A 27,216-nucleotide genomic window follows, 5' to 3' on the forward strand; every position below is an offset into this window, starting at 1 on the left:
GGCTCCCAGCCCTGCTAGTTACTGCTGGCCTACTGCCACCTAAGAGATTCTGGGAGGGGGAGCCAGGATATACAGCTATAGACACACTGGTGAGCATAGCAGGCTCCATGGTTAGTTCTCAGTTAGAGTCACACAGAGCCCTAGCTAAATCCCTTGGGACATACAACAAAACAGAATTAGTGAATACAGGAAAGATATTTGTAAGGAATAAGGTAACCTGGGGGAGTTGATGGGAAATCAGTGTGAAGGATGGGAGAAGTAACCGGAGTGCATTACGTGTGCATATTAAATTGTCAAAGAATAAAAATTATTAGTAAGAAATTTCAAATGAATAAAATGCTTTCTCCAAAAAATGTCTACTCTATTACTCAATAATGACGGAATTTCAGACACAGAAACTCCTATTTTCAGAAATCGGTAAGCCATAGTCATGCCATGTTTGAAAAAATGGGGAATATATATTCCCAACTCATGATCTAACCTAATCTTTGCAACAACTTTTAATTATTTTAGTCATGTCTCTCATTCTTATAGCTTGGCATCTATGCACCAAGCAAAGGTATATGTGACTTCTGAAAGGTCAGAGGAAACATTTTAAATAGCTATACTTATAAACATGGATTAAGAGATTAGTAGTATGAGAAGATGTTATTTCCCCACATATCAGCTTATTAATTTGATTAGAATAAAACAACTTTAGAGGTAAATAACAAAATGATTCAAGTGTCCTGCAATAAGCTGAGAGTAAAGTAAGTTTTAAATGAGAAAAGCAGGCCTAGAGCATGTGACCAGATGTCAGTGGTAGAGCATGTGACCAGTGCTCAAGGCCCTAGGTTGTCCCTCAGGGCACCTCTAACTGCCTCACAAACTGGGCTCAGGGTGCACTGAGGAAGATGGAGTAGGAAGAAGAGCCAGAGGAATGCTGAAAAATGCTGTCACCTGGACAGGACAGGGCCATCACACTCTCGTACCCACAGCTGCTGCTATGACTAGTTACCTACTCAAGACTGAGAGTCAGTCTGCAGTCTAGCAGGCCTCACCAACTGGACTCTGCAGGCCCCACAGGCCCCAAAGGAGAGGACATAAAAGCTGGGTGGAGGTACAGAACCGGGTGCAGTTTGAGGGTAATGGCAGGCAGGGGCATGAGCTAGGGTGACTATGATTGTGACTGGACATGCACAATTAAGATAGTTCTTCTTTGCCCCATTGGTCATCAGTGCTAACATCTGATGCTCAGAGTTATAAATTGCCACTGTGATAGGTGACAAACATTGAAGTTGGTGACGGCAAAATGCAATCTGCTTCGCTTGTACTCTCAAATTTAAGATTCAGAGTCTTAATCAGAAAAGAGGCGATTCTCTGTTCATTCTACAAACACAAAACCATTTAACAACAAAAGGAGCAGGTCCAGGCAAATATTGTGCGGGCCAGGGCTTACCTCTTTGAACTTGTGACTGAGCTTGGTTGTGTCCAAGTCAGATGGGGAAAACATGTCCTCATTCTCAGGGAGCTCAAAGACTTCAATGGCCATGTCAGCACCAGGAAGGATGGGCCCGACCTCATCCTCTTCTTCATCAGTGGCGTATTCTCCAGTCTGAAAGGAAGGGGAATGCAGAAATACACCCGTCCTTATCCTACATGAAGAGGTTAGTAAAATGATCCTTTTCATAAGCATGTCACCGAATGGTGAGAGTGTTAATGTTTAAATCTAGCATGCCTCATGCACCCAACGTTACAAACAAATGTTAGTGCAAAGATCCAAATTACCAAGTGTAGGCCACACAGACATGTGCATTTTAAAGAGAACAGCAGCAGCAGCAGCAGCAGCAGCAGCAGCCAGAGCTGTTTCTCACTCTGCGTAGTTGACAGTTTCACTAAATAAGATCGTGTGCCTAAAGGGGATAAATGCCTTCTTGTTACATTTCTTTCTGTGTGGGGACACATGTGTAGGCATACACATCCATCCATAGCACATATGCAGAGGTCACAGTGCAATTTGTGAGAGTCCCTTCTCTCCTTCTACCATTTGGGCCCAGTGGCAGACACCTTTACCTTCTGAGTCACCTCAATAGCCTAAGAAAAAAGTGATGTCTTTAAATTCCTACTTCCTGTGTAAATAAGCAGTCCAATATCAGGAGCAAGGAGGAAGGAATCAGAGGTCAACACTTCACAGAGCTGGCAAAGCCTTAATGAAGCCTTCAAAAGCTTAGCAAATTGACTCTTGTCAACTGCAGAGTTCAATCAGTTGTGTTTGTTAATTACAGAGGCAATAAACTGGTAAGCTAAAGGACAAAGCTGGGACTTCTAGCTACACACGTGCTGCCTTATACCTGCAGAGGGCTGTCATAAAACTACTTTGTTAGGCTAAAAAAATTCATCTAAGTTTTAGACAGCTTTTTCTCAGACAGCCCAAGTCTGTGAACATCATGAGACCTTGTCTGCTGCAGTGGCCAATGTACAGCCATCATTCACTCTCCAGCTCAGAACTCTGCTACCTGGTGTTGTTCTGCTGTTAAGGCGTGCAGGACCCTGTAGGTATTTGAGTTCATGACCTCTGAAATAAATGTGTGCCTTTGTCACTGACTTCCTCAACATTATTGGAAAGTAACTCCTCTAGGCAGCGCCAAGCTATGAGGCTATAATTCAAAATAATTGCCTGACATCTTTACCTTATGTAACTTGAGGATAAATCACTGATTCCGTGGGTTAAAAAGACAAAGCTCATTTAATTCATCCCTGCTCCTTCAGGTTGTAGCTCTTCAACATATAAAGTGGAGATAGGAATTCACAATACCTTCAAGCAAGCCTCCATCAACAATGGGGTGATGGATTCCTTGGATTAAACCTTCTTGGCTTCTGACTGCCCCTCTTCCTTTCCTGTATGCTACACTCTCCTAGTCACTGTGGGAGATGTGTTCCACCCTTTTACCTGTGCTTGGCAGGAAGGAAATCTAGTCATTCGCCTCCAGGGGTCCTTCCTAGTCAGGAAGGCCATCAGTTAATAGCTTTCAGACTCCATTCCAAACATAACAATTTGCATTTTGTCAAAAGTGCACATTTCTTTCTCTTTAAACTTTATACTGTGCTCTGATTTCTTTCCAAGTGCCTCAGTATTTCTCTAGTTATGGAGCCTAGAAGTCGACAGTGTCTACTAAGGAACCTGTGGGCACTGACAGTGACACAGACTCAAGCATCTCTTGGACTCTTCTTCTGCACACAGAAGCTATTAGCACAGAGACCACAACCTCACGGCATTTGTCTACAGATCTAAGGTTAGGGTCTTTCATGTAGAACAGTTTTCAAACTGGCTACATGAGAGTAGGGTCCTCTTCTCACCTTTCTCTTGAAAATAAAATCAAAAACATCTTGACTGGAAGGAAAAGAGGTTGGTATTAGGGACTCACTCATTTTGAACATATATAACGGTTTAGCATCTATAAATCTAGGATTTTTTAGACACTAGCCTCAAATGTCTATTAGGTATGTCTAAGCTGGGCTCACCTACCCAAGGCACATGTAGCTATCTGAGGCTGAGGACAGCTATATAAGTGGTCAATACAAAATAGTAAGCTTAAACTATTATGAATTTTCTTTTGAGATTCTTGATAATTCAATTTCACATTTCTTGAGCATGAACTTTGTAGATTACAGTGTCATGCTACAATGTAAAAGACATGTTTGCAACTTAGGTATCATTACAAATATCTTTAACCCCAACACTGGGACACAGCTGAACAATGTAGCTTGTTGATTACAGGTAGCATTCCTTCAGATATTTCCAATCAGAATCAAAACTGTAAGCAATTCTTACTTCTCAGGATAGTTTTGGACTTGCCTATGATACTAGATTTGCCTATAGGTAAATAGGTATCTTAGTTATCTCTGCAAATATGTTAGTAAGAATTCTAGATCCTTTCATTTTTTTTATTTCCCCAGCTTCCTCTCTTCCACAAATCCAAATTACTGCTAACTCTGTTGAAATTATTACTTCTCCCATCTTTCCATTTGCTAGTGTTCTCCTTCCAATCCCTCCTTATAAGCATCCTGGAGACAAAGTAGGTTTTTCACTGTCTTGAGTCTTCTTTACTGCCTTGAGTCTTATTAATTATAAGCCTTGAAAAACATGGGTCTTACAAAGCTCTGTACAATCCCTGATTTACTAGAAATCACTGATCATTCGAAATTTCTACTGTCAGTAGCTCTGAGTAAAGGATGCAGCTACGACTTAATACCTTAAACATCCGGATTGACAAAGTTACATTTAGTAGTCAAAGACTAAGGCATTCTTTTGACTCCTTTATCTTATTGAGAATCTTAGTTATTTTTATGGTCCCTGCAAGTAAAATAAATGATACGGAACAAATGATTAGCCCCAAAGTTGTAAACACCAAAGTTAAGTCAAATCTGCTATTTGTAGAGAAAGATGGAGAAAGTGACACAATGCCCCCTCCAAACAAAGAGCTCCACAAAGACCTGCTGCTACCACCTAGTTCCCTAGTAACCAGCTCCTTTTCAACTGACCAAATTGAAAATCTTTAAAACAACTGGATTCTTGGCATTCTTCCCTCACTGTGTAATCTATTTCAGATGCAGCAAGGACAGTTCTTAGGATAAGGACAGACAGTGAGCAACCCTTTCTAGGTTCTATTTACCTTATTCATTAATACCTTTTTCTGTTTGATGGTCCTGTTAAAAGGTTGGGGAGTAAAGGAAACCTTTGAAACCTAATGTTTTGCCTGGCAATAGACATTTGGCAACCAGATGCCTGGGTCTGAATATGCCATCTTACTTTGGAGAAAAAAAACCTCAGTGAGTTCACCCAAGGGTCATTAGTAAAGTTGTTGACACTATTACATAGCAGATCCGCGAAACCCACACTCCTATGCTATACCATTGCCAATCTACAAAAACAAACTCTGAAGAGGGAAAACATCAAGAATACGCTTCTTTAAGAGATTTTTATGATTCTGCTGCACTGAGATCACCATCTGCAGCTTTGAGTATCATTTAATTCATTTTGAAGCTGTGCACATGTGTCTACTAGGATCTGAAGTTCCTGTCTTTGTTTTTCTCAAAGTACGCTCAGCCAGAGCAAGTGAGGGGAGGGGAGGAGGTGTCCTTGGAAGGACCAGGAAGCAGGAGCCCAGGACTTAGGGATTATAAAAGAGGGAATCCTGAAAGTCCAACCTAGACAATTTTCTTTTTCCTTAAGTCTTAGATGTGTTCAGTAGGGTGACAAGTCTTCTCCTGGGCTTTAGGACTGGACTGATGTTTCATGCTTTCTTTCTTACAAAAAAAAAGAGCCAGAACATATAGTCACTAAAATTTATTTCAGTGTTTCTAAAAAGAACGAAAACTGCATTTTCTGCAAGGGAAGAAAGGTGTCAGATTCCTTTAGGGTTCTGGGATATTCTTCTCTGTCACAGGTTTTCTCACACTAACCTTGCTGATCTGGAGTCTCCCCAACCTCCCAAACCATTCTACATCTACTGCTTCTCACACTTCCTTAAGACATGTACTGGAACAGAGACATTTTATTAAATGACTCTGTCAGGTAGCATCCTTTGGTAAACTCTACTTCTTGTGGTAGGAAGACAGACATGAAGACATATTAGAGCCTGGAGCACACACAGGACCTGTAGGCATTAGCCTGCATTTCACCAAAGGAACATAAGCTTTCAAATATAGGATATTGGCAAAGTGGGGACCAATGAAAGAATCCTGGTTGTGTGGTCACAGATCTGAGTTCAAATGCTGCCTGTGAGATTTTGAAGTAACCTAGATCAAAGTTTTGATTGCTTCATCTGTCAAATGAAAAGCAAAAGAAAACAAACAAAAATAGTTCCTTACTAAGACAAGATGTCACTGTTAAATTACATGGTGCCTAAAAAGTATTTAATAGAAAGACACAGCACATGATAGTCAAAAAAGATCATCTTTGTTATTGCTGTTGTTGGTGCCAACATTGCAGTGGTGACATGGCCCAAAGCCCCACCACATCTCTATCTGGTAACCGAATATCCACTAAGCTGTTGCCTTGCAAGTGTGATTCCCTGGGTCCACAAAGCTGTTGTCTTGCAAGTCTGATTCCTTGGGTCTACATGCATATATGTCCTTTATCAATATTTTGACATAAACCATTCTTTTCCTAAACCGGTCCCTTTTTTGTGTTGTAAGTGTGGAGTAAGTTTTAGCAAACTCAAGAAAAGTCCTGCATCTCAGTGTGTCTCACAGCCTCTCCACACACCCATCACCATAGTCCATGATGCGTATCCACGCACATCAGCATATCCTGTGAAGTGAGGCTGTGACTCCCCGTCCTTTGGCCCAGAGCACACCTCTAACTCTCAGAATGTTCTCAGTCACATCTGCCTTTTCCCATCAAATGGAAGTTCCTTAACTGTGCCAGGTACAATTTATCCCTCGAATCCCAGTGGCCAGTGCACGGTTTGGCATGCAGGAGGCCCTGAACAAATGTTTGCTAAATAAATTAAGACAGTTGCAGCCACATCTGCACACCATGGCAGAGCCTGATTTTCCTGTTAATCTCAGCTTTCCAGTATGAAATACAGTTAAGCACAGCTGCAGCTGAAGCCTAAATGGTCCTACTGGGGATTTTCTCTTGTTAGGTTCAACCATTTGCAGTAATTTTTGCTATAGCAATGTTTACTCTGGTGAATTCTGGGACACTAAATGGTGCTAATCATAAAAATAGCCTTGATTATGCAGTTTGTGGGAATTTGTTTACTGGATCTGAATCCAGTTACATATACTCTCAGACTCAGGTCTGAGAGAAAATAGAGGAGAATTTTGTGTACAGAGCAAGACCTCAGACGAGGCACTGATACTCAGCTGGACTTTTCAGTGTGAAGTATAGTTCAGCACATTCTCCATACACTAAGATTTTAGCAAAAAGCATTTTCCTCACAAAAGGCATCTCTTTTTTCACGTTGGGCCAGTGATTTCTGTGTGGCCTAGTTTTGAAATGTTGAGCCACTTAAGCCTTTAAACATTATTTGCAGAGCTGTGAAGCACTTTCATCTGTGGCTATTGTAAGAATACACAGCAGTGACACACTCAGAGGGCTATTCCACGGGCAAGGACACACTTAGACACTGTGAGACCTTCTCACTAGGACTATGTTCACGCTCTTGTTTGGACAGGACAATCATAGAATAGTGCAACAAAAACATGTCTTTGGGACTAGAGAGAGCAGGTCTCCAGAAAAGTCTTAGGCCGCATCATTCACAGTCTACTCTCCCAGAAAAAAAAGTTTAGAGATTTCAATGCCATTGGATATTAAGGGGATTCAAGGAACTAATTACACAGATCTCCAATGTGATGCCTGTGATGGACATTCAAGACTCCACCCTTTTACTACATCATTTAAAATGTATCAGGCTTTGTTGTTGCTTGTGAGCTTGTTTGTTTTAACTTTAGAGAGAGGGTTGTTTCAGCTCAGAGTTGTGGAAGTTCAAAGTTAAGGGACCACATCTGATAACAGTATCCTCACTGGCAGAGATATGAGCTGGTGCAGTGTGCTTGCATACATGCAGATGTGAGCATGTGTTTACCTGTTTCTAGTGTCTCAGACTTTTGTTCGGAGAATGCTTGTTGTTTTTCATATTCTTTTACTACCTAGTCTCCAAGAAGAAAAACATTTTTTTAAAGATCTCTTTTTACTATTTTAAATTGTGTGTGTGTGTGTGTGTGTGTGTGTGTGTGTGTGTGTGTGTGTGCTTGTGCAGAGGTGAGTACACATGACTGCTGATATCCTTGGAGGCTGAAGGCATCAGATTCTCCCTTGGTACAATAAGCAGTCATGAGCTACCCAAAACAGGTGCTGAGAACTGGACCTATATCCTCTGCAAAAGCAGGAATTACTCTTAATTGATGAGCCATTTATCAGAGCTGGAATAGAGAAGTGTTTGAAATCAATACCTAGATTACTTATTAGCCCTGCGTTCCCAGCCTTCAAGAGCTCAACAATCCATTCACTTACCACACTGCTGATAAATTATTATCACTGCAATTTTAACTAAAGATCTTCAAATAAAATCTCTTCCAACTACTCAAATTCATGTTTCCTTTCTTCAATACTCTTTACTAATTTTGCTAGTTCATTAATTACCATTGGGTTTTAATGTTTAATTTAGTTTTTACCTACCCGAGATAGAAAGCATATTCAAATACCAGGGCCACTCTTTCTTACCATGGTGTCTTAATGATAAAATGACCCCCAGTGACACAGCTTCCTGTGCACTACTGAGACCCTTCCTTTCCAGTGTGGACTGGACCTAGCAATTCAGTTGAAACTAAATACAAGGGAAGTAACTAACTTAGTTACAGGAAGTGTGACTTCTTTTGTCCTCTTGCTCTTTCCCTGAGTCCTCACTATTTGGAAGCAGGAATCCATGTTGTGAGCAGGAAGGGGCCACTGAGCTGTCTGGCCAACAGCCAGCAGGAAACAGGGGTCTGCCAACAGTCACATGAGGGAGCATGGAAACGGCTCTTCTGCATCCTGTCGACAGCTGCGAGTGAGTCTGGATGCAGACCCTCTCCCAGCTGAGCACTTAGATGACCACAGCTCTGGCTGACACCTCACTTATGGCCTTGGGACAGATGTGTGCTTAGAAAGGTCCAGATGAACTGGCTCACAGTGTATTGTAGACACATTTCTTATTTTAAGTTGCTATGTTTTGGTGGTTGGTAATGTTTTAGGAGGAAGGGAATTCACACAGGAAGGGAGGCTGCCATAACAAATCAGGGAAAATAATAGGGACGTGTCTTTGGAAGTGGGCAGTAGGCAAAGGCTAGACAGATGCTATAGAATGGATTAGTTCAAATTGCCCTGAGCAGATTGTTAGAAGAAATCTGGGAGGCAGGGTTGTTAACATGGCAGAATGTTCCGAAGCAGAATCAGCTTCTTAATGAGATGTAGGGAATGTCTAGTAAACAGGGCCATGTCAGCAAGAGTCTAAGGGGCTGCCTCATTGTTTTCTCTCCTTACAGTGAAATAGAAAATACAACGAAAGTACTATTAAACAGAAAAGAAACAAAAGTTGATGGCTTTGAACATTTTGAAATTAAGGATAGAATTAAGCGGTGGCTGAAAAACCATGTTCAAATTCAGGGAACTGCTAGGAGAATACAGATCTCAAGTAGAGGATAGATTATTAGAGTTGTGGCCGTAGGAAACTCCAGTTTTAAACAAGGTCAGATAAGGAAGTCTGCCAACTATCCTAAAAGAGGACAGAATGAATTCACTTTAAGGCTGTATGATATTTCTGAAATGCTCATTTGAAACAAAGCCCACACTACCTCATAGAAGCATGAGGAGGGGGATGGGATAGGAGGTTTCTGGGTGGTGGGAGGAAGTGGGGTAAGGGGATAAAATCTGAAATGTAAATATTACAACCAATTTTTAAAAGGGAAAAAAAAGAAAAGAAAAGTTGTTAGAACCAACATCTTTAAAAAAAATGTCAGCTCCCTAGGGAGGAAAATTTTTTTTTCTTGATACTAAAACTTGTTCTGAGAATTGTATATTGCAGGATACACAGCCTTGGTGTATCTACTCATCAAGCATACTGAGCAGACCTGCCCAAACCTCCAATGTCCTGGAATTCCATCTGGATGCAGTGAAGACACAGCGTCAGAGGCTTATCAACTTACTCTTCCCCCCACCCCTCTTCTAAAATCTCAACGCCCATAATCAGCTTGAAGAAGTTAATGAAGAGCCAGCGCCCCCATTCCCTAGGCTTGGGGACTAATGTGGTTAATAATGGTCTGTCTTTCTAGGGAAAAGTAGTGGTTTTGTTGGAACAGGGAGGATTAGCTAGGACTTATTGCATAGCCATAACCTATTGGTAGAAATCTGTATAATTATTATCAAGATGAAGTTATAATTTCTTAAATGGTACAAAACTTACTTTGATTTCAAATTTAAGGTTTTCATTGGCACGAGCTTCTTATTAATATAAAAGTGAGATGAATATTGATACTCTCATGGGCATTGTGCCTGTATAACACATTTAGGAATACAAGGCCTAGACCCAGTCCTTCTTTAACTTTTTTAACTAATTTGGACAGTTAACCTATGAGTTAAGGGACTATAGCAAATTCATGGCTTTGAGTTTATTGTTAGGAGGTTTCCCATATTTTATTTAGAAATAGCTGAGAGGAGTGAACAGACAACAGTCCAGGTTACCTTACATGGATAGTTGGTTTTCACAACATCAGAAGTCCATAGAACTGATGCTACAAATATTTATATATTAATGTTCATTTTGATTAGAGACCTGTCTGCTCCTGACAGCTTCCTGTCGTGGATTCTAAGAAGAAATTGAGCATCCTTGGAGTTACTCCAGTTGTGTGGTGATAGCCACTGGGCAAGAATTGCCTCTCTCCATCGACAGACAAATTACTGTCCAGAAAAGGACATACATGGAGAATAGTCGACTGATTATATCTGCCTAAACAGAGTAATCAGTCCTTAATAATCCTGCATCACTAAGGTCTGTCAGATGATTCTGGGCCAGAAGGCTGAAGATTTGATGCTCCAACGTTCGGTAGTATAGGGGCTTTTCAGGTGGTCTTTATAAATTGGCTAAGTTTTAGAAGTTATGTTTAGTGCTTCCCATAACTTCAGTTAACTCAGTCATTCTGGATTTCTGATAGGGTTGAAGACCTATAGTCTCATAGCCAATCCTGGCTATTTACTTTGAGAGAAAAGATCTGAGTAGATGGTTTTCAGCTGACATTCATTCTAAAGCCAAAAAAAAAAAAAAAAAAAAGCCAGGATCAAAAGTAAGTGTTTTAGTTAGAAGAGATGACAGAGGTTCTGGTTAGTCAACAAAATGATGGACTGGGTATTAGGACTATCTTGTACCTCACTGGTACAATTAGGAATAAGTATGCTCTAATTGTATTTTGAGAGAAAAATTTTACTTTAACAGGAAGAGTGATATGTAGGAGGAGCTAAGTGGGAAGGAGTACTGAGAGGAAGAGATGGAGTAAAGAGAGAAGATGAAGGAGAGGAGAAGCTAGGTGATGAGAGAGAGAAAGAGAGAGGGGGCATGGAGGCAGATGTTCACATGTCTTCACCAGTCAAAGATAGTTTTTATATCTAGGTTGGATATTGGGTTATGCTTCTGATTGAGCATTACCAAACTTATAAATCCTTTGATTAACATTTTAAAAAATTGTATAAAAGCAAAAAGGAAAGGGGGGGCATGGGACAGGGGTTTTCTAGGGAGGGGAAATGGGGAAAGGGGATGGCATCTTAAATGTAAATAAAATATAAAATAAAATTTAAAAAATGAACAATTTCCAATAAACAAAGCCCGACCATGCCTTTGTTCACAAGGCTGGTGGAAAAGAGCTGTATGGAGAAGCTGGTTCCCAGCAGTCTTCTCCCTCATGTCCCTATATAGTTTATGGCATCTGGTAGATTATCCCATGATAAGGACATGCCTGTGTACACTGATCAAAATGACCAAGAAAAATAATGAGGAAATCCAGAAAGTTTAACAACACTGAAGAGGACCACTGTGGACAGAGTTTTAAGTCACAGAGTACCTTGACATATAATCTATTCATCATAGCCTCTGAGATAAAGAAACCTGACAAACCCTCACCTTAGAAACCCAGTGCACTGATGTTTTCTTTTGTCATAAATCAATAACTCAAGCAGCTGATGGTATACCAGTGAATGGATACATGTGGCTTTGACACACACAGTCAGGAGGCTGTGACCTCACTGTCCGCTGCACTGCCAGCAGGCTGTGGAGAGGCTGATGTGAGCCTTGCAGGACCAAGGAGGCACCAGTTAACATCACATCAAGTTAACCAACAGCACTGTGGAAATAACTGCCCACGGGGTGCTTACAAACCCATCAGGGTACCTGATCCTTCAGGAATTGTCCCCCAAGTATTCAAGGGTAGCAGAATTTTGGAGAGATGACCTAACATCTTTCCCTAAACAAAGAAAACTTACAAAACAATCTCCCTTGAAGTGATACTTCCCACCATGGGACCAGATGAGACGGTGAGTTTTGAACCAGTATCCACAGAAGGAAGAAGGTTCAGTACCTCTCTCCTCAACATTCCCTAGTAAATCCAGGGGTTCATATAGAAGGGCAGGCAACCTCACTAATAGTCATGTAAAATCAGCAGAGGCCAAGAGAGAGGAATGGCGCTATCAGAGTTATGCAGACAGAAAGCAACTGCATGCTATTCACAAGGCACATTTTGTTTTGAGTGTGGTTGTACAGACCACCCAATATACTTTCAAAGGTAGGCCACAATGACTGGAATTACCTATCCAATGAGGTCTTTGACTCAGAAGTTCTAATTCTTACATCCACACAGGAACTGTAATGGATCCACACCCAGGAACCTGTTATTCCACTATTGTAATAATATCTCTTTAAACTTGTTTTAATGTGGAAAGTAAGGGTTTTAAAGGGGTGATGAGGCCGAGAACATTTCCTTCTCTACTGAGTTACCTTCATCACTAGAAACGCAACCAAAGACCCATCTTGGGATTTCCATGAGTTTGCCTGTCTTAGAGAAATCTCCCCAATAGGGCTGTCATTCCCTTCAAACAGCTAAGATCCACATAAATATCCCACTCTAGAGACAAATCTAAAATCACAGACAGCCCAGTGATGTTCCTTTTCCTTACTGATCATTATATGCCTTGACTTATCATCTGTCTTGTGAACAAAAGTCTTAAGATCCCCTAGTAGTCAACGACAATGACTGCAATACTTCTCACCCTCACACAGCCTCACATAGAGGTCAGAACCGTCCTCTAAGCCAGGATGTGTGTCTCTATGATAGAAATGACAATCACTTTAGTGCTGGTTGTTCAGGCCTTTACTTCCCAAAGGAAAGGTAACAAGAAGACTGCATGACTTTTGTACAGGTAGGGGCAGCAGGATATAAGGTCTGAATATACTGATGTGAGCATGGCTGCCCTTGCTCTGGAGGGAAAGACTATCTTTCTCGAACATTCCCTGGAAAACAACTGAAGATAAAATAGAAAGGGCAGCCACAAAAACTGCCACAGTAATGTGAGACAGCTCAAAGAATCAATTCCTGATGCTTAAACTTAAAGTGAAAAAAGTTTTTGAGAAAGTTTTTGCAGTTGATTTTAACACGATCAAAACAATATTGTTCAACTTAATGGGAAAACCCACAGAGGCTCAGGTAATTACAGAAAGCCCAAGTGACACTTCTCCACCTCCTTCCACACAACTTCAACAACTGCATCCGACAGCTCTGGTCTACAGTGGACAGACTTTACCTCTTCACACCACGAGTGTTGCCACAGTCTCTTCTAGAACAGAAAACAAACTCAACATACATGCAGAAAGTTAGAACAGAAGCCAAAAAATTCATACTTGCACCTCCAAGTCCTCATTGCAAAGACTGTCTTACACTATAGCCATTGGACTCTTCACAGGTTGTCTTGAAAACATGTACATTTTCTACAATGTTTATATAGTTTGTACAGCAAAACAGCAAGCATCTTGGGAGACAGAAATATATGCTCCATGACTCATTCTTAGTTCCTTTTAATAAATGCTTCCTACTGGCAGCTAGATGAATGCCACTTGTCTTACTGATAAATATCTTCGAGTCCAAGAGGCAACCTGTGATCTCTGTTTTCTCACTGAGATCTTGCAGTAACTAGTCAACAGCCCAAGCGGACCTCTGTAATTCAAATGTCACACTGCAATTTCAAACTGGCAGTGTTTCTTGGGTTTCATTTTCCTTGCCCAGGAAACAATGAGGTGCTTATTTTGATGCCAGTGCAACTGTGGGAAGAGCTGAGGTATTTGTGTTGTCTCGAATTTTTAATCTGCAGAACTGGACAGCTGGTTACAAGAGGGGCACATGTTACTTTTGCTTGAATAATTCTGTGACACACAAGGAATCAAACCTCAGAAAGTATGCGTTTGATTGTAGTTTCTGTTAAAGCTGACTTATACAATTATGAAACACATACGAGACTATCAATTATAAAAAGGTCACACCAGCACCAAATATGAATCTCCAGTGCCATCAATGTAATTTTCATATGTAATATACATACATTCTAATGATAAAAAGAACGCCACTTTTCTAATCTCCTAGAGGGAATTCCATTCCTGTCCTCATATGATTCTCATGTACTTTCTGGAAGCAGTTCCTTCTAGGCAAAGATGCAAACATCTTCACCTCAGTGTTCCTGGAAGCTTTAAGTAGTATGATCCAGGATATGATTACATCCAGCAACTTCCCATAACCCCCCACAGATCTAGGCCCACATATTATATACATCCTGAGTTAGTGGATCCATGGCTGGTCAAGGCTATTTGTATATTTCAGGAACTACCATGACTGCTGGGCATGATAGTTCATACTTATAATCTTATCACTTGCAATGTCTGACAGGAAGACTTTTCTTAGTTTAGGGTCAACCTGGTTTTCATAGTGGGTAATAGGTAAGTCTAGGCTACAGAATGAGACTTGTCCTTAACACAAACCAAATAATGATAATGATGATGATGATGATGATGATGATGATGATGATGATGATGATGGAATACCATAAGGTTTTCATAATGTAAAAACTAAGATATAGTTTCAAGCTTTCTTTCTAAATCCTCAAATACTAAGAACTATATTATGTTCATTTTATAGACACATAATTTTGAATGGTAAGATACCGCCTATGGTGATTTCATTTCTATAGTACTGAGTTGACAACATGTGAAGTAGAATGCACAGCACAAGGAAAAGTAACATAACCCCAGCTACTGAGCTGACATTTAATTCAAGAGAGTAAGACTATCTACAACACAATGCAGTGGAAGCCTTCCTGACCACTTTTCAGTCACTAACCTCAGTGCAGAACTTTGTCAGAATATTATCATTCTTGCCACTGTTTGCTTTTAGTTTTACACTTTTGTTTTAACACATATCGTTATTTCGGCAGGACTTTACAACAATGGGACTGCATTGGATATTGCTGTGCTGTTGTGCTCAAGCAGCAAGTTTAGAGCCCACTAGCAGTGGGCAGCTGATTCAGTGCTCACACACTGCTGATCTGTGCGCACACCACAGGATAGTTATTCATGCTCATGTTAACAGAGATGTCAGGTGGGTTCCATTTTTCCTGTTAGAAGACTATATTATATGAGTTATGGATTATGTGTATGACATTCTTGTTTTATTAAGATGCTTAAAAAGAGACAGAATTTTTTGGATGTCTTTTGGCTGACAATAACAAATTGTTTTCTAAAAGCTGCTGAGCCAGTGTATTCTCCTGTGTGCACAGAGTAAGAGCAGTGTATTCTCCTGTGTGCACAGAGTAAGAGTTCCCTTAACATTGCATGTTCCTTGAACTCAACTTAAATCAATTCCACAGGTCTCAGATGGTTCTGACTTTGGTTTTCAATTTCTGCTAACTGGCATCTTCAATATAGTTGGCTACTCTCTGCCACCAAGGCTTATTTTGTGGCATGCCTGCTCATGCCAGGGACCCACAGGCAGTCTTTTATGATTGACTCAGTTACCTAGTTTCAATACTTTCTTTTAGCTTCCCACTCATTGTTTGACTTTCTTAGCAGTAGGCCTTCCAGAAATTTAAGTTCCTAACGGTAATGCTGTCCTTTTCTCATTTCTTTACTTTATAGAACCTTTTATTTTAAAACCAAAGGCCGGTAGATACTCTTCTCCATCACAACTATCTCACCCTTGTCTTCCTTAGCTTAGTTTTACTGTTCATATTTGGTAGGCCAACCCCATCTCCAATGGACAGATGGATGGACTGAGACGGAAGGTGGATTCTCTTTTCTCCCCCGTGTACCAATGTTTTCACCACTTTTCATGGGTTCAATCACTTTCCAGCTACTATAGAGTATCTATGCCAACAGCTGTATCTAGGCTCCTTACTCTTCTGGCTACTAACTTGCTCTGCTCTCTAACCTTCAGGAATCTAATAACAACAATCTCTTTTAAGGCATTTGAAAGGGCTGTCTTATTTCACTTTCTTTCACACATATTTTAACAATTGCTTACCAAAGTCATTGAAAATTGCTTTGCACGTTCATGAGAACTGGACTGAATATGCAAATCAACTAGGAGAATACGGGCTCTGTGCAAATCAACTAGGAGAATACGGGCCCTGTGCAAATCAACTAGGAGAATACGGGCCCTGTGCAAATCAACTAGCAGAATACGGGCCCTGTGCAAATCAACTAGGAGAATACGGGCCCTGTGCAAATCAACTAGCAGAATACGGGCTCTGTGCAAATCAACTAGGAGAATACGGGCCCTGTGCAAATCAACTAGGAGAATACGGGCCCTGTGCAAATCAATTAGGAGAATACGGGCTCAATACAGCTACTCAAATCTTCAGTTGATGGATTTCTTTGCTATATATACACTCGGTTTCAATAAACATTGACCCTTTGAAGGTCTTCTATACTCTATTCTCTCTTGATGTGATATTTTAAAACAAAATTTCTTTTCTATTTGTAGACATTCAAATACATGCTATATTTTAATAGTATGTATCCAGAAAACTTGCTAAAACTTTGTATTATTTTGAATAAAGTACATCTCAAGTTTTCTAAATAGTATCATTATCTGGGAACTATAATAGTTTTATTTCTTCTTTTTCAATTTATTTCTCTTCTTGCTTTCTCAGTGTCAAGAATTTAAAACTGGTCAACTTTGAAATGATAAACTACAGAGTATTCCTGACTACACCCAATTGGGATATGTAACCTTTGATATATGTTGTCAGATACAATTTGATGACATTCTACCTAAGTGTCTTTCAAATAATTGTAATGTGCTTTTAGGCTTCATTTCTCACCATTAGGTTTTGTGGGCAAGTTTGTAACTAACACAAGCATATGTCACACAATCTCAAGGGTTTACTGCATTTCTGAAATTGATGCTGTGGTGACTGTCAGTCTCATGTCTGCAGACAGAGCATCGGTGGAATTCGGTGTCCTTGGTAATGACCTACCACATCTTTCTTTCCTTTTTTCTTTCTCTGTATTTCCTTGTATGTCCCTCACCCACTGCCTTCCTTCTTCTCTCTGCCTCCCAAGATGCTCTGGTTATGGGCAGTGTTTTGCTTCCCTGTGAGTTCCATACTTTGGGACTGTAAACTCTATTTCTCAAAACATTAACCCTTGTTTTTTGATAAAAGTAAACACAACCAAAAATGATGTACTTGTATTTCTTCTGAAACTCATCACATATTTAAGCTGCAACGATGATAATTTCTAACAGAAAGTACTTGTTTTTCCTTGCTACTTAGTAATAGCTATGGTACCAGAGGTTTCCATGTGGTGGTAGATTTATTTTCATCTATAGGGATAGTAGCCCATGACATTCCAGCCGTATTTTGAGGTTGTCCAATTAGCCATTTAATTTAGAGTATTGATATCATTTGTCTACAATAACTGGAACCAACACCAATCAGAATAATTATGCGTTAAAAAAAAGTGATGGTAAAATGAACAAAACATAAAGAAGCATTTTGGATGTATTATTATTTATTTCATCTGAATTTACAACTATTCAGATGATATTCTAGATATGTGCAAATTAATCTACAGTGTGAGCAAGAAGGCCGAATGGTGCTTCCAGCTGACAGGAGCTGTAAAGGAACCACCTGGGGCAACAGAAGGGTTGGTCCCGCCTGATATGTCATCTGGTGATAAAGCTTTCTTACCAAACTGTTAGCGTAAATCCACTAAATTGGTATATATATTTTTTTATCATATTCAAATTGTTCCTCACTAAAGGTGATTCCAAAATGGTGCTATAATAAAATTATTAAATTATATATTAAAGATCTACTTATCCATTTTATGCTAATCTTCTCTGTGTCAAACAGCCTTCAGACTCAGGATCACGAGAACTCAGAGTGGTAACATGTATCAGTTTCAAAGGGTGGAGCAGTTATGCAAGCATCACAAGTCTGCTGCACTGAGCTCTGCACTGAGTCCTTGCTCAGATGACCATTCATTCTTTATTGCTCACAAAAATTCATGTCTATAAATGAAGGATATTTCTAAGTTAACAGATCTCAAAGTACAAGAAGGTCATTCATGCAGTACAGATCTTGACGTTATTTGGTTATTCTGACTACAGTGTTTCAACTGCAAGCATATTTAAAGCAAGAAGGCATGTTAACCTGTGGCAGAGGGCAAAGGCTTGCAGAAGTGATGTCATGGTAACCAAGGATGAATACGCCTGAGCTTCCATCCTCTCTCTTGTATCCCCTCTCCAGTCTTGCTCTGTATGACACTGACTCTCTTCCTGAAGTTTTTTTTTCTCTATCATATTTTAAACTACAAATAACTCTACTCTCCTTTTATTTATTAAAAAAAAAAGTTATATGGCCAGGTGGGGATGGTGCATGCTCCATTAATTCCAGCACTTAGGCGGAAGCAGGTGGGTCTGAGTTCAAGGCTAGCCAGGTTTATAGAGTGAGTTCCAGGAAAACCAGGGCTACATAGAGAAAAGCAATCTTGAAAAAAGAAAATAATAATAATTAATAAGAATAATAATTTATATATTAAATTATTTTTCAAGTCCATACATATATATAAGATCGAACACACCCCTCCAAACTCCCTATTACTTCTCCAGAACCAGCATCCACATGTCCCCTCCAAACTTCATGTCTTCTTTTAAAAAAATAACTCACTGGGTGCCATTACAGAAAAATGGGCAACTTACTAAGGAACACACTTCTTGAAAAAAAAAAAAAAGTACCCTTCCTTTCCAAGAAACAGTCACCTCTTCAGCTAGTCACTGCCAGCAGCTCCTTAGCTAGCTAACGTAAGGCTAGCGATGGAAGGAAAACATCTTATCATACTATAGGCTGTAAAGGACTGAGCAGAACCACCATCATGACAAATGGAGACTCGTGGAGTGTTCTCACTGACATCAGGACAAGGCCATCCGCTTTCAGCGCTCTCATTTAATACAGTGTCTGGATAAAGTAGACCAGAGATGGACACAGAAGAAGGCAACACATTTTTATTTGCAGACAATGTGATTCTACACATCAGAGGCTAGAGATTCCGCCAGGAAGTCCTGAGAGCCAAAAGTGACAGGTTACAAAGTTACCATTTCAAAAATCAGTGGTTACCTTCCTATACACCCCAAACAAACATACTGCAAAGGAATCAAGGAAACAATCCCATTCACAGTAGCCTCAAAAAGAATGAAAGAAGAAACAATAGCTGAAACAATACTGAAGAAATTGAAGAAGACACTAGAAGACAGAAAGAACCCCTGTGTTCATAGACCGACAGAATTAATACTGTAAAGTGGCCAGTCTACCAAAATCAATCTACGGATTCAAAATCACTGCCATCAAAATTCCAATGCAACTCCTCACAGAAACTTAAACTAAGTGTATATGGAAGTACAAGGGCCTTAGATAGGCAAAACAATTCTGAACAATAGAACTGCCAGAGGCATCATCACTCCTACTTTTAAGTTACACTATAGAGCCACAGGAATGAAAAAAGCATCGTGGTATGGACACAGAAACTGACACATTAATCAATGAGACAGAAGAGAGAATACAGATACATGTCTATGGACCTATAGCCACCTGACTTTGACAAAGATGATAAAAATACATGCCGGAGAAAAGACAGAATCTTCAACAAATGGCGCAGGGAACACTATCTACATGTAGAAGAGAGAAACTTTACCCTTGTCTCTCAACCTGAAGGGGGAAAAAACAATGGCAAAGCAATCAAAGATCTCAAAGTTCAATCTGAAAATGCTAGAGTAAAGAGGAAGATGCATACATCAGGACATCAGTCAAGGAAGAGCTAAACAGAACCAATTACCAACAAGTGGGACTTCACGAAATTAAAATTCTCTGTACCACAAAGAAAACCATTAACTGACTAAAGAGGCATCTATAGAATGGGACATAAAAAATTCTCTGTTTGCTATTTATCTGACAGAGGATTAATGTCTAGATTATACAAAGAACTCAAAAAAACTAAACACCAAGAAAATGACCAATTCAGTAACAAGAGGATGAACCGACCACAGCACACAGGCTGCTCACTGAGAGACAAGGCGGCTTCCTGAGAAAAACTGGATTCAATTTAAAAAAAAAACAAAATATTTCCAAAGTTGGAAAACATCATTTATACTTGTCCACACGCTGCCTCTTCAGCACTTCGTGCTCCATGGTTTTCAGTGATAAACTGTTTCACTCAAATAGGCTGCTCGGCAGTCTCTCTTTTTCAGAGAAACTTCACGGCCTAAAAGGATTGGACAAAGCAGGGCTTTCTGTTGTTTTTGGATCTAGCTCAGAAATGAGTAATATTATACTATGGCAGCTAGAAAGAAAGGAATAGTAAGAATAATTTTAAAAATTCCACTACAATTTTTACAAACCCCACAAACAAAATGAGGTACAAAAAGATGACCATGCAGAGACAAAGCTTCCTGTCCTGACTCTGGTATTGGTAGCCCTGACTTCTCCCTACCGGGATTCGGTGGTGTCATACACCAAGCATATTCTTGAGAGTCAGAATGAGGTATAGGATGCTGTTCTGGGATAGATACAGTCTTCAGAGCATGTTTTAAAGAAACTCATGATCCTGTATTTCAATGATGGAGGAGATCAGTAAAAATTTGAGGTTTACAAACAAAACAATATAGTCTAAGTCATTTAAAGATCCTACAAAAATGTGGCCTCTTGACCACTATTAAGACTTAACTGTCTTGTAAGTCAGGCTCCTTTCATATCATCAACACACTGACCCCTTAACCACACATGTTTCATGTAAGCTCCACTTTGGTTATGAGTATTTAAAGAATCTATTTTGGACTCTCTAGCCTCTGTGTTCATCCAAACAATTCAATTCATTCAAATTTTCATAATGAAGATTTAAGACCAAAGCATCAGAAAATTCTTTGCTTAAATAAAATCAGATTTAAGCAGAATAAATTGCTATGCACACTGTATTATGTAAACATTACTCAGCCTTAATATTGAGGGTTTTTTTTGTGTGAAGGTTTTCCCTTTAATTTGAATGACAGAACATTTAGAGTTAGAGGTTAAATATTCCCGTGGTTAAATACTAGGAAGTGAGTCCAACTTACAGAGCTGTTTATAAAATGCATGTTAAAGTTTTCAAACCACTATTTTCAGATTATTATTCAATGTACAAGACAGACAGCTCCAGAAGTGCTTTTCAGGGAATAGGAAGTTAATAAGACGTGTAGAATATTTAATTTCACACATGGAGCAAGAGGGCAGAGATAAGCAGAATTTTCTGCCAAAAAACAAACCTTAAGGAAACGGTTGTTATTGTTATTGCAGTTGCCAGACATTCCTTGCAATTCAGCCACAGTGTTCTAAAATGTTGATAGAAACAATTAAAAAGGGCTTCCTCCCAATCCCCAGACAGCAGGATAGAAAAACACAGAGGTTCAAGTGTTGGCTGGACCACACACTGTCCAGTAAAAAGAAGAGACTGCTGTACCTCTGCACTCAGTTCCCCAGATCACAGACCCAGGGTTACGTCTCTTTGCACTGCTATAGTCACAGTAATGAAAAAGCTAGCCACAAACATTGCCTGATCTTGCTCACATGGGTCAAGCTGTTTCCAACCAGGAACAGCAAACAACCCAAGTCAAACTTAGTGTTAGCCCTATAATGTTTTCTACACAAAAAAGTTACTTTTGTAAACATCTTTTAATACTTACGCAACCACAGATTTCATTACTCCTTTCCTTCCAATTGTTACATGTTAATAGAAGCAATAAAAACAAATACTCCCTTGGGTAGCTGTTTTAAATTGCATAAAATACACTGAAAGATTCTATGAGACAAAGTATCATAATACGATTATAATGATAAGAGTTTCTAGTAACAAAAACAAATAATAAAGGATAAAATTGTATCTTAAGGAAGAGTCATCTGAAGTGATAATTAATCATGTTATAATTTGTTGCCTAAAGAGAGGTTGAAATGTCACTTGTGATAAAAGGCTTTGCAATGCAGTAAATCCTCCATTATCAAGGGATCCTTAAGGAAGTAAAACAATCATATAACGTTAAAGTCCTTGTAAACTGACTCCTTTTAACTTCAGAGTGACCATTTCACTCTGAAACAAAGAGATTCAGTTGCGGTTAATACTGTTTCTAGCCTGACCATAGAGCCTTCAAGCTTTATAATGTTCTTAGGTAGAAATATAGCCAAAAATACAAACCACTGCATAATATACATATCAGAACTATATCACCTCACCACACCAGCTGGACACTGACAGTTACAGATTATAATGAGAGATTAAATGCTGTTAAATTTTACTTGAAAAATTTACCATGCACCCAGAGCTTCATGGCATGGTGCCGATTGGGGGATTTACTGAATTGTCCCTCCATGGATGTATTTCAAATCATTGAAGAAAGAAACAAAGAAAGTAGGGAAGAAAAGAGAGGAAGGAAGAAAGACAAAGAAACAAGGAAAGAAAGGAAGGAAGGAAGGAAGGAAGGAAGGAAGGAAGGAAGGAAGGAAAGGAAGAAGAGACAGACAGACAGACTCAATGAACACATTCTTTCTCTTAAACCCAGAAATGTTATCCCTCCTTGCAGATGTGCATGTATGTGAACCTTTGAGTTTCAGATCTCCATCTCCTGCTCTTTGGCCAATCAATCCCTCTCTTATCCTCCAGCCTCCAGGCAGGGGCCACTTTCCTTGTGCTTTTCAAAATTTGAATGGTTAGCACAGAGTGCACAGAAACAGGAATGCAAATTCACACAGAACTGGCTGTTTGCTTATTGGAAACTCTACTAGTTTAAATATTTGGAGAAAAGCAGAAGTAGCAGAAATTTAAATAGTTTGAGGATTATCTATACATTTCAAGTTCTATTAGAGCATGACTTATAATTTCCTAAAGCATTACAGCAGATGAACAGAGGCATAAGTAATATGCAACAATCTTTCCCTTCACAAAGGGCTAGTGTCCTTTAACAACTGCAGGAAATATTTCTCACATCCAGATGTTTCCTGTACAGCCAATTCAAGCAACCTGTCAACGTGATGTGCTCCAAGTAAAAATGAACCCTGGATAATTTGATCAAAACCAGAAGCTCTGCACCGTTCTGTGGGCAATGCTCATCTCGGTGCTCAGTGGGAAGGAGCTAGCTGCACATGGTTGCTCTGTATGTAATCAGAGGGTTTTCTGGCTGTGTCGAGGTAAGGTCACAGGAGATATTAGCAAATGAAATGATTCTAAATTTGAAATCACAAAATGATTCCATGAGTTACAAGGGAAGTGGAAAGTCAAGCAATGAATGGTCCATGCTCAGGGCCTGTCCTAACAAAGATACGCAAATCAACAAACTGCTCAATTATATATGAAATTAAATCAATTATTCAAGTCCCATCTATCTATTGGATATCCAATATTGGTCTTTCTTATTTCCTTCAGATCTTGGTCATTTTACTTTTCATTAACAGACAAAGAGGGTAAACAGAAAACAGAGATAACACTCCAATCTTCCAACTTAATATTTGGTAGCGTTAATTAAAAATCTGGATCAAGTGACAACCCTGCAAGTTGTAACCGTGGAGTGAGTCTTCATTGTTTGTACAGCTTTCATCTCTCCTGTGCACAGAGAATTAATGGCTGCTTTGCCTGGGCCTTCTGCAGGATGGTGCTGGGCATACCTAAGAAAGGAGAGCACGGGAGGACAGACACAAAGACCAACCGACTGACCGACCAACCAACTCAAAGGAAGGCAGTGCTACTTGCAGCAACACAGACAGCTTCAGACTTCGACTGTTACAACCCATAAAAGAAAGAGAACATTCAACTTGATCCTTTTTGTAAAACATTTCTGCATCAATTAATCTTCCCTTTAGACTCTATGTAGATGATACTTACGCACTGCTGCCTACAGTAAAGCAAGTGTCCAACTTTCAATGCCCCTATTATGAGAAATACAAAACAAAAGCTCACAGACCTGAAGAACTACAAGAAATGCCATCACTCAAAACAAGAATCCTCTTAACATCTTTTGTTGCCCAGTTCTTCTGTGTATCTGAATAGAGACAGAGCCATGAGGGGTGTCCTGTGTGCCCCATTCAAACACAGCATAGAGCATTGTGCTGTGGCACTTAGGCTTTGGGGCCAGGGAAAGCACACCAAGCTGAAATTTGCTAACCACTAGCTGAATAGCTAGAAAAAAAATCTTGGTTACTAGATTTGTATAGGGAAAATATATATCTCCAATGCTTTCAAGGTTCAGTGAGATTGACTCCTAGACAAGTGTATGATCCTAGATTTACACAATTATTTCCCCCTAAAAGTATCTGCTCAAGTAGCAATGAACACTGTTTGCTTTTGTCAAACACCTAAATAAACCCCACATAACAAGGAGAAAATTCCTGTGATATTATGTCCCTAAATATAAATGTTCATCAGACTCACTCATTCACACAAACGCACACACACAAATGAGAAACAGAGAAAGAGAGACAGAGAGACAAAGAGACAGAGACAGACAGAGAGAAGGACACAGAGATACAGAGAGACTGTTGAACCATTTGGGAGCTAAGTGTGATTAGTCAATTCCTCATAGTACCTGGAAGAAACATGATTATGAGATATAAAACTTTTACTTGAGGTTTAAAATGACTGTATTTTCTTAGTGCCAACAATCTTCCTTGTAAACCTCTCTTTAACTAAACACAGGGAAACAAAACAAAATTAACTTCACATCAAGCTGACCTCAAACTCAGGATCCCCAGTGGCCTACCTGTGCTTTCCTAGGGCTGTCTTTATCCGTGTGCTCCCACACCTAGCTCTGGACTGGTTGCCATATTTTCTAAGCGTGAAACACTAGGTACTAGAAGGAGTTCTGAGGTGTTGCCTAATGCCTGCACTTTACACCCAAGGACGGAGTGGAAAACAACCTCAGGTGGCTCTCTTCTTTTTCCATCATGTGATGTCTCCGTGGTCTCCAGATCATCAGATACACAACCTTTCAATCAGAGTAGAGAGGCAAAAATCTAGACCTTAGGAAATGCTTCTATAATCCTACAGAAGGTTTGCAGCCCAGATGCCTCTAGTAAACCATACAATGCTCGAGCCGGGAAGTGAAAACGAGGCCAAGTCTTTAAGATCTTGTGTTTAGTTTCAAAATCTTAGATAATATATTTTTAGATTTAGTATTCTAGTACAATAAGAAAATTCTTGCCAAATGTACTCCATGAGTGCAAACTGAAATGGAGGAAGCAATTGTAAGAGACAATTTCCTTCACGGATAATCATTCTAATATACTACTCTTTGATCTAAAGGTAACTGATGCCAAGTTTGGTGGCCACACTTATAATCTCAGAAGCAGGGAGGCCGAGGGCAAAGGGTTGCTATGAGTTCAAAGGCAACACGGGCACGCTTGCACAGAGGGAGAGCCTGTCTCAAGAAACAAACAAAAACAGAATAAAACAAAACGTTAATCCATATGCCACCTGCAATTTTCTACTGTAACAAATGGAGAGTGAATCCTCACTATCCCACAAACACATGAAAAATTAATATATATTTGGCTTAAAAATGCTAAATTCAATACACACTGGAAAGACCTGAATGTCCCCACATTAATCTCTTTCTGTGTTCAAGATGAAAGAAAAATAGAGCCTACATAAATAATATATTCAGATGAGCAAAGGTTGAAGGTATGAAATCTTACTGTGCTTGTATCAGCTGACATAAAGAATATTTACTTTATCTGAGCATTTACATGTTTATGAATATGAAATACTACAATTAAGTTGTTGATGAATCTTTTGACATGCCCATACGAAATGCATGCACCTTTTGAATGTGTTTGCGATAAAGTGTGCTGTCCCAGAGTATCAGCATACACTTGGCACTGATACTAGAAATAGCCCAGCATCTGTGTCTCATTATAGCACAGAAGGGTTCCAGAGAGCCGCGTTCACTTGGGGGTTAGTGTCGACTCGCTGGCTTGATCGTCTACAGAGCTCCGGATGTAAGATCACTCCAGTGCGTACCTGTGCCGTGGGACGTGCACCGGTGGAAACGCTTTGCTCTGCACTATGTTAGCACAGATCACTGTGAGCACAGTCAAAAAACTTTCTCTTCTTGGGGTGAGGGGGAAAACCTCTGGAAAGCCTCAGACATCTTCACTGCTTTTCTGTCTATGTTTGTGTATGTGTGTATGTTTTCAGTTAAATGTTGTACTGATTTTTCCAAGAAAAAAAAAGTATTACTACTTTAGAACATTTGGAAATGGTTAAAAAATATAAAGCAGAAAGAAAGACTATCTAATCCAACAATAGAGCCATTATTTATATGAGTTCTTTGAAAGCATGTTTCTAGGAAGTTCTTTTCAATAGTGTGTTAAAAGTTAAAGGCTGATTTGCTTCCACAGTGTTTACAAATACCAGAAAACAACAAATTCATGATAAAATAGGAGGTTCAAGTGGCACTTCTTTTTTAAGAGGTTGAATTTCAGCTTGATGTAGGCCGACACCTTCCCTAGGAAATGGCAAAGAGCCTGTGACACAGGAACAGCCTGTGAGAATCGGGGAGAGGAAGAGCAGTGGTCCCTACCTCATCGTCATCAGCATCATACTGGGCATAGTGTCTCTCCAGCAGCTCCCTCTGCCGCCTCTCCTGTTCCAGGGTCTGACTGATCAATTGGGCAACCTCACTCACTTGTCCTGGTTTTTCTCGTCCAATAACGAATCTGTGGAAAGGTTAACAGAAACTAATATAGTCACAACAGCTGACGAAAGTGGTCACACTCAAGCGTGCATCAGGCTACTTAGACTAAGAAACACTATGACCATGCGCATGGCACAGACTGGGGATGATAGAATTACTGAGCGAGGAAAGCGACTTTACACACACAGCTAACAAAGTAGAAGGGCAGCAATAAAGGACCATCCATGAAGAAATAACACCCTCAGGAAAGTCATGACCGATGTAATCTAGTCCACAATAAGTCACACAATTGATGACTTAAGAAAAGGAAGCCAGAACATTGTTTCCAGTACCTGATGACCTAAAACATTTCTAGAACAATGTCCCAAAATACTGAACGAAAAAAAACCTGCCTGAAGAACATTTTGCAGTAGACCCTACATTGGGTGGTTAATGGATAAACACTGACTGTTGATA

General features: G+C 39.7%; 1 protein-coding gene across 12 annotated transcripts in view; it reads right to left on the reverse strand.

Annotated features, from left to right (window-relative positions):
- Window positions 1-27,216, reverse strand: part of Ppp1r9a (protein phosphatase 1 regulatory subunit 9A) — a 263,457-nt gene that overhangs the window by 62,533 nt on the left and 173,708 nt on the right. For 8 of the 12 annotated variants that reach the window (XM_076913717.1, XM_076913719.1, XM_076913718.1 and 5 more), the window contains exons 6-8: window positions 26,647-26,782; window positions 21,349-21,414; window positions 1,439-1,594 (exon numbers count right to left, since the gene is read on the reverse strand). In XM_076913717.1, the coding sequence (XP_076769832.1) occupies window positions 1,439-1,594; window positions 21,349-21,414; window positions 26,647-26,782 (358 nt within the window). The remainder of the gene's footprint in view (window positions 1-1,438; window positions 1,595-21,348; window positions 21,415-26,646; window positions 26,783-27,216) is intronic. The other 4 variants (XM_034519049.2, XM_034519048.2, XM_034519046.2 and 1 more) reach the window with 1 other exon arrangement.

Source organism: Arvicanthis niloticus, chromosome 15 (genome assembly GCF_011762505.2).
Source record: "Arvicanthis niloticus isolate mArvNil1 chromosome 15, mArvNil1.pat.X, whole genome shotgun sequence".
Taxonomy (NCBI): domain Eukaryota; kingdom Metazoa; phylum Chordata; class Mammalia; order Rodentia; family Muridae; genus Arvicanthis; species Arvicanthis niloticus.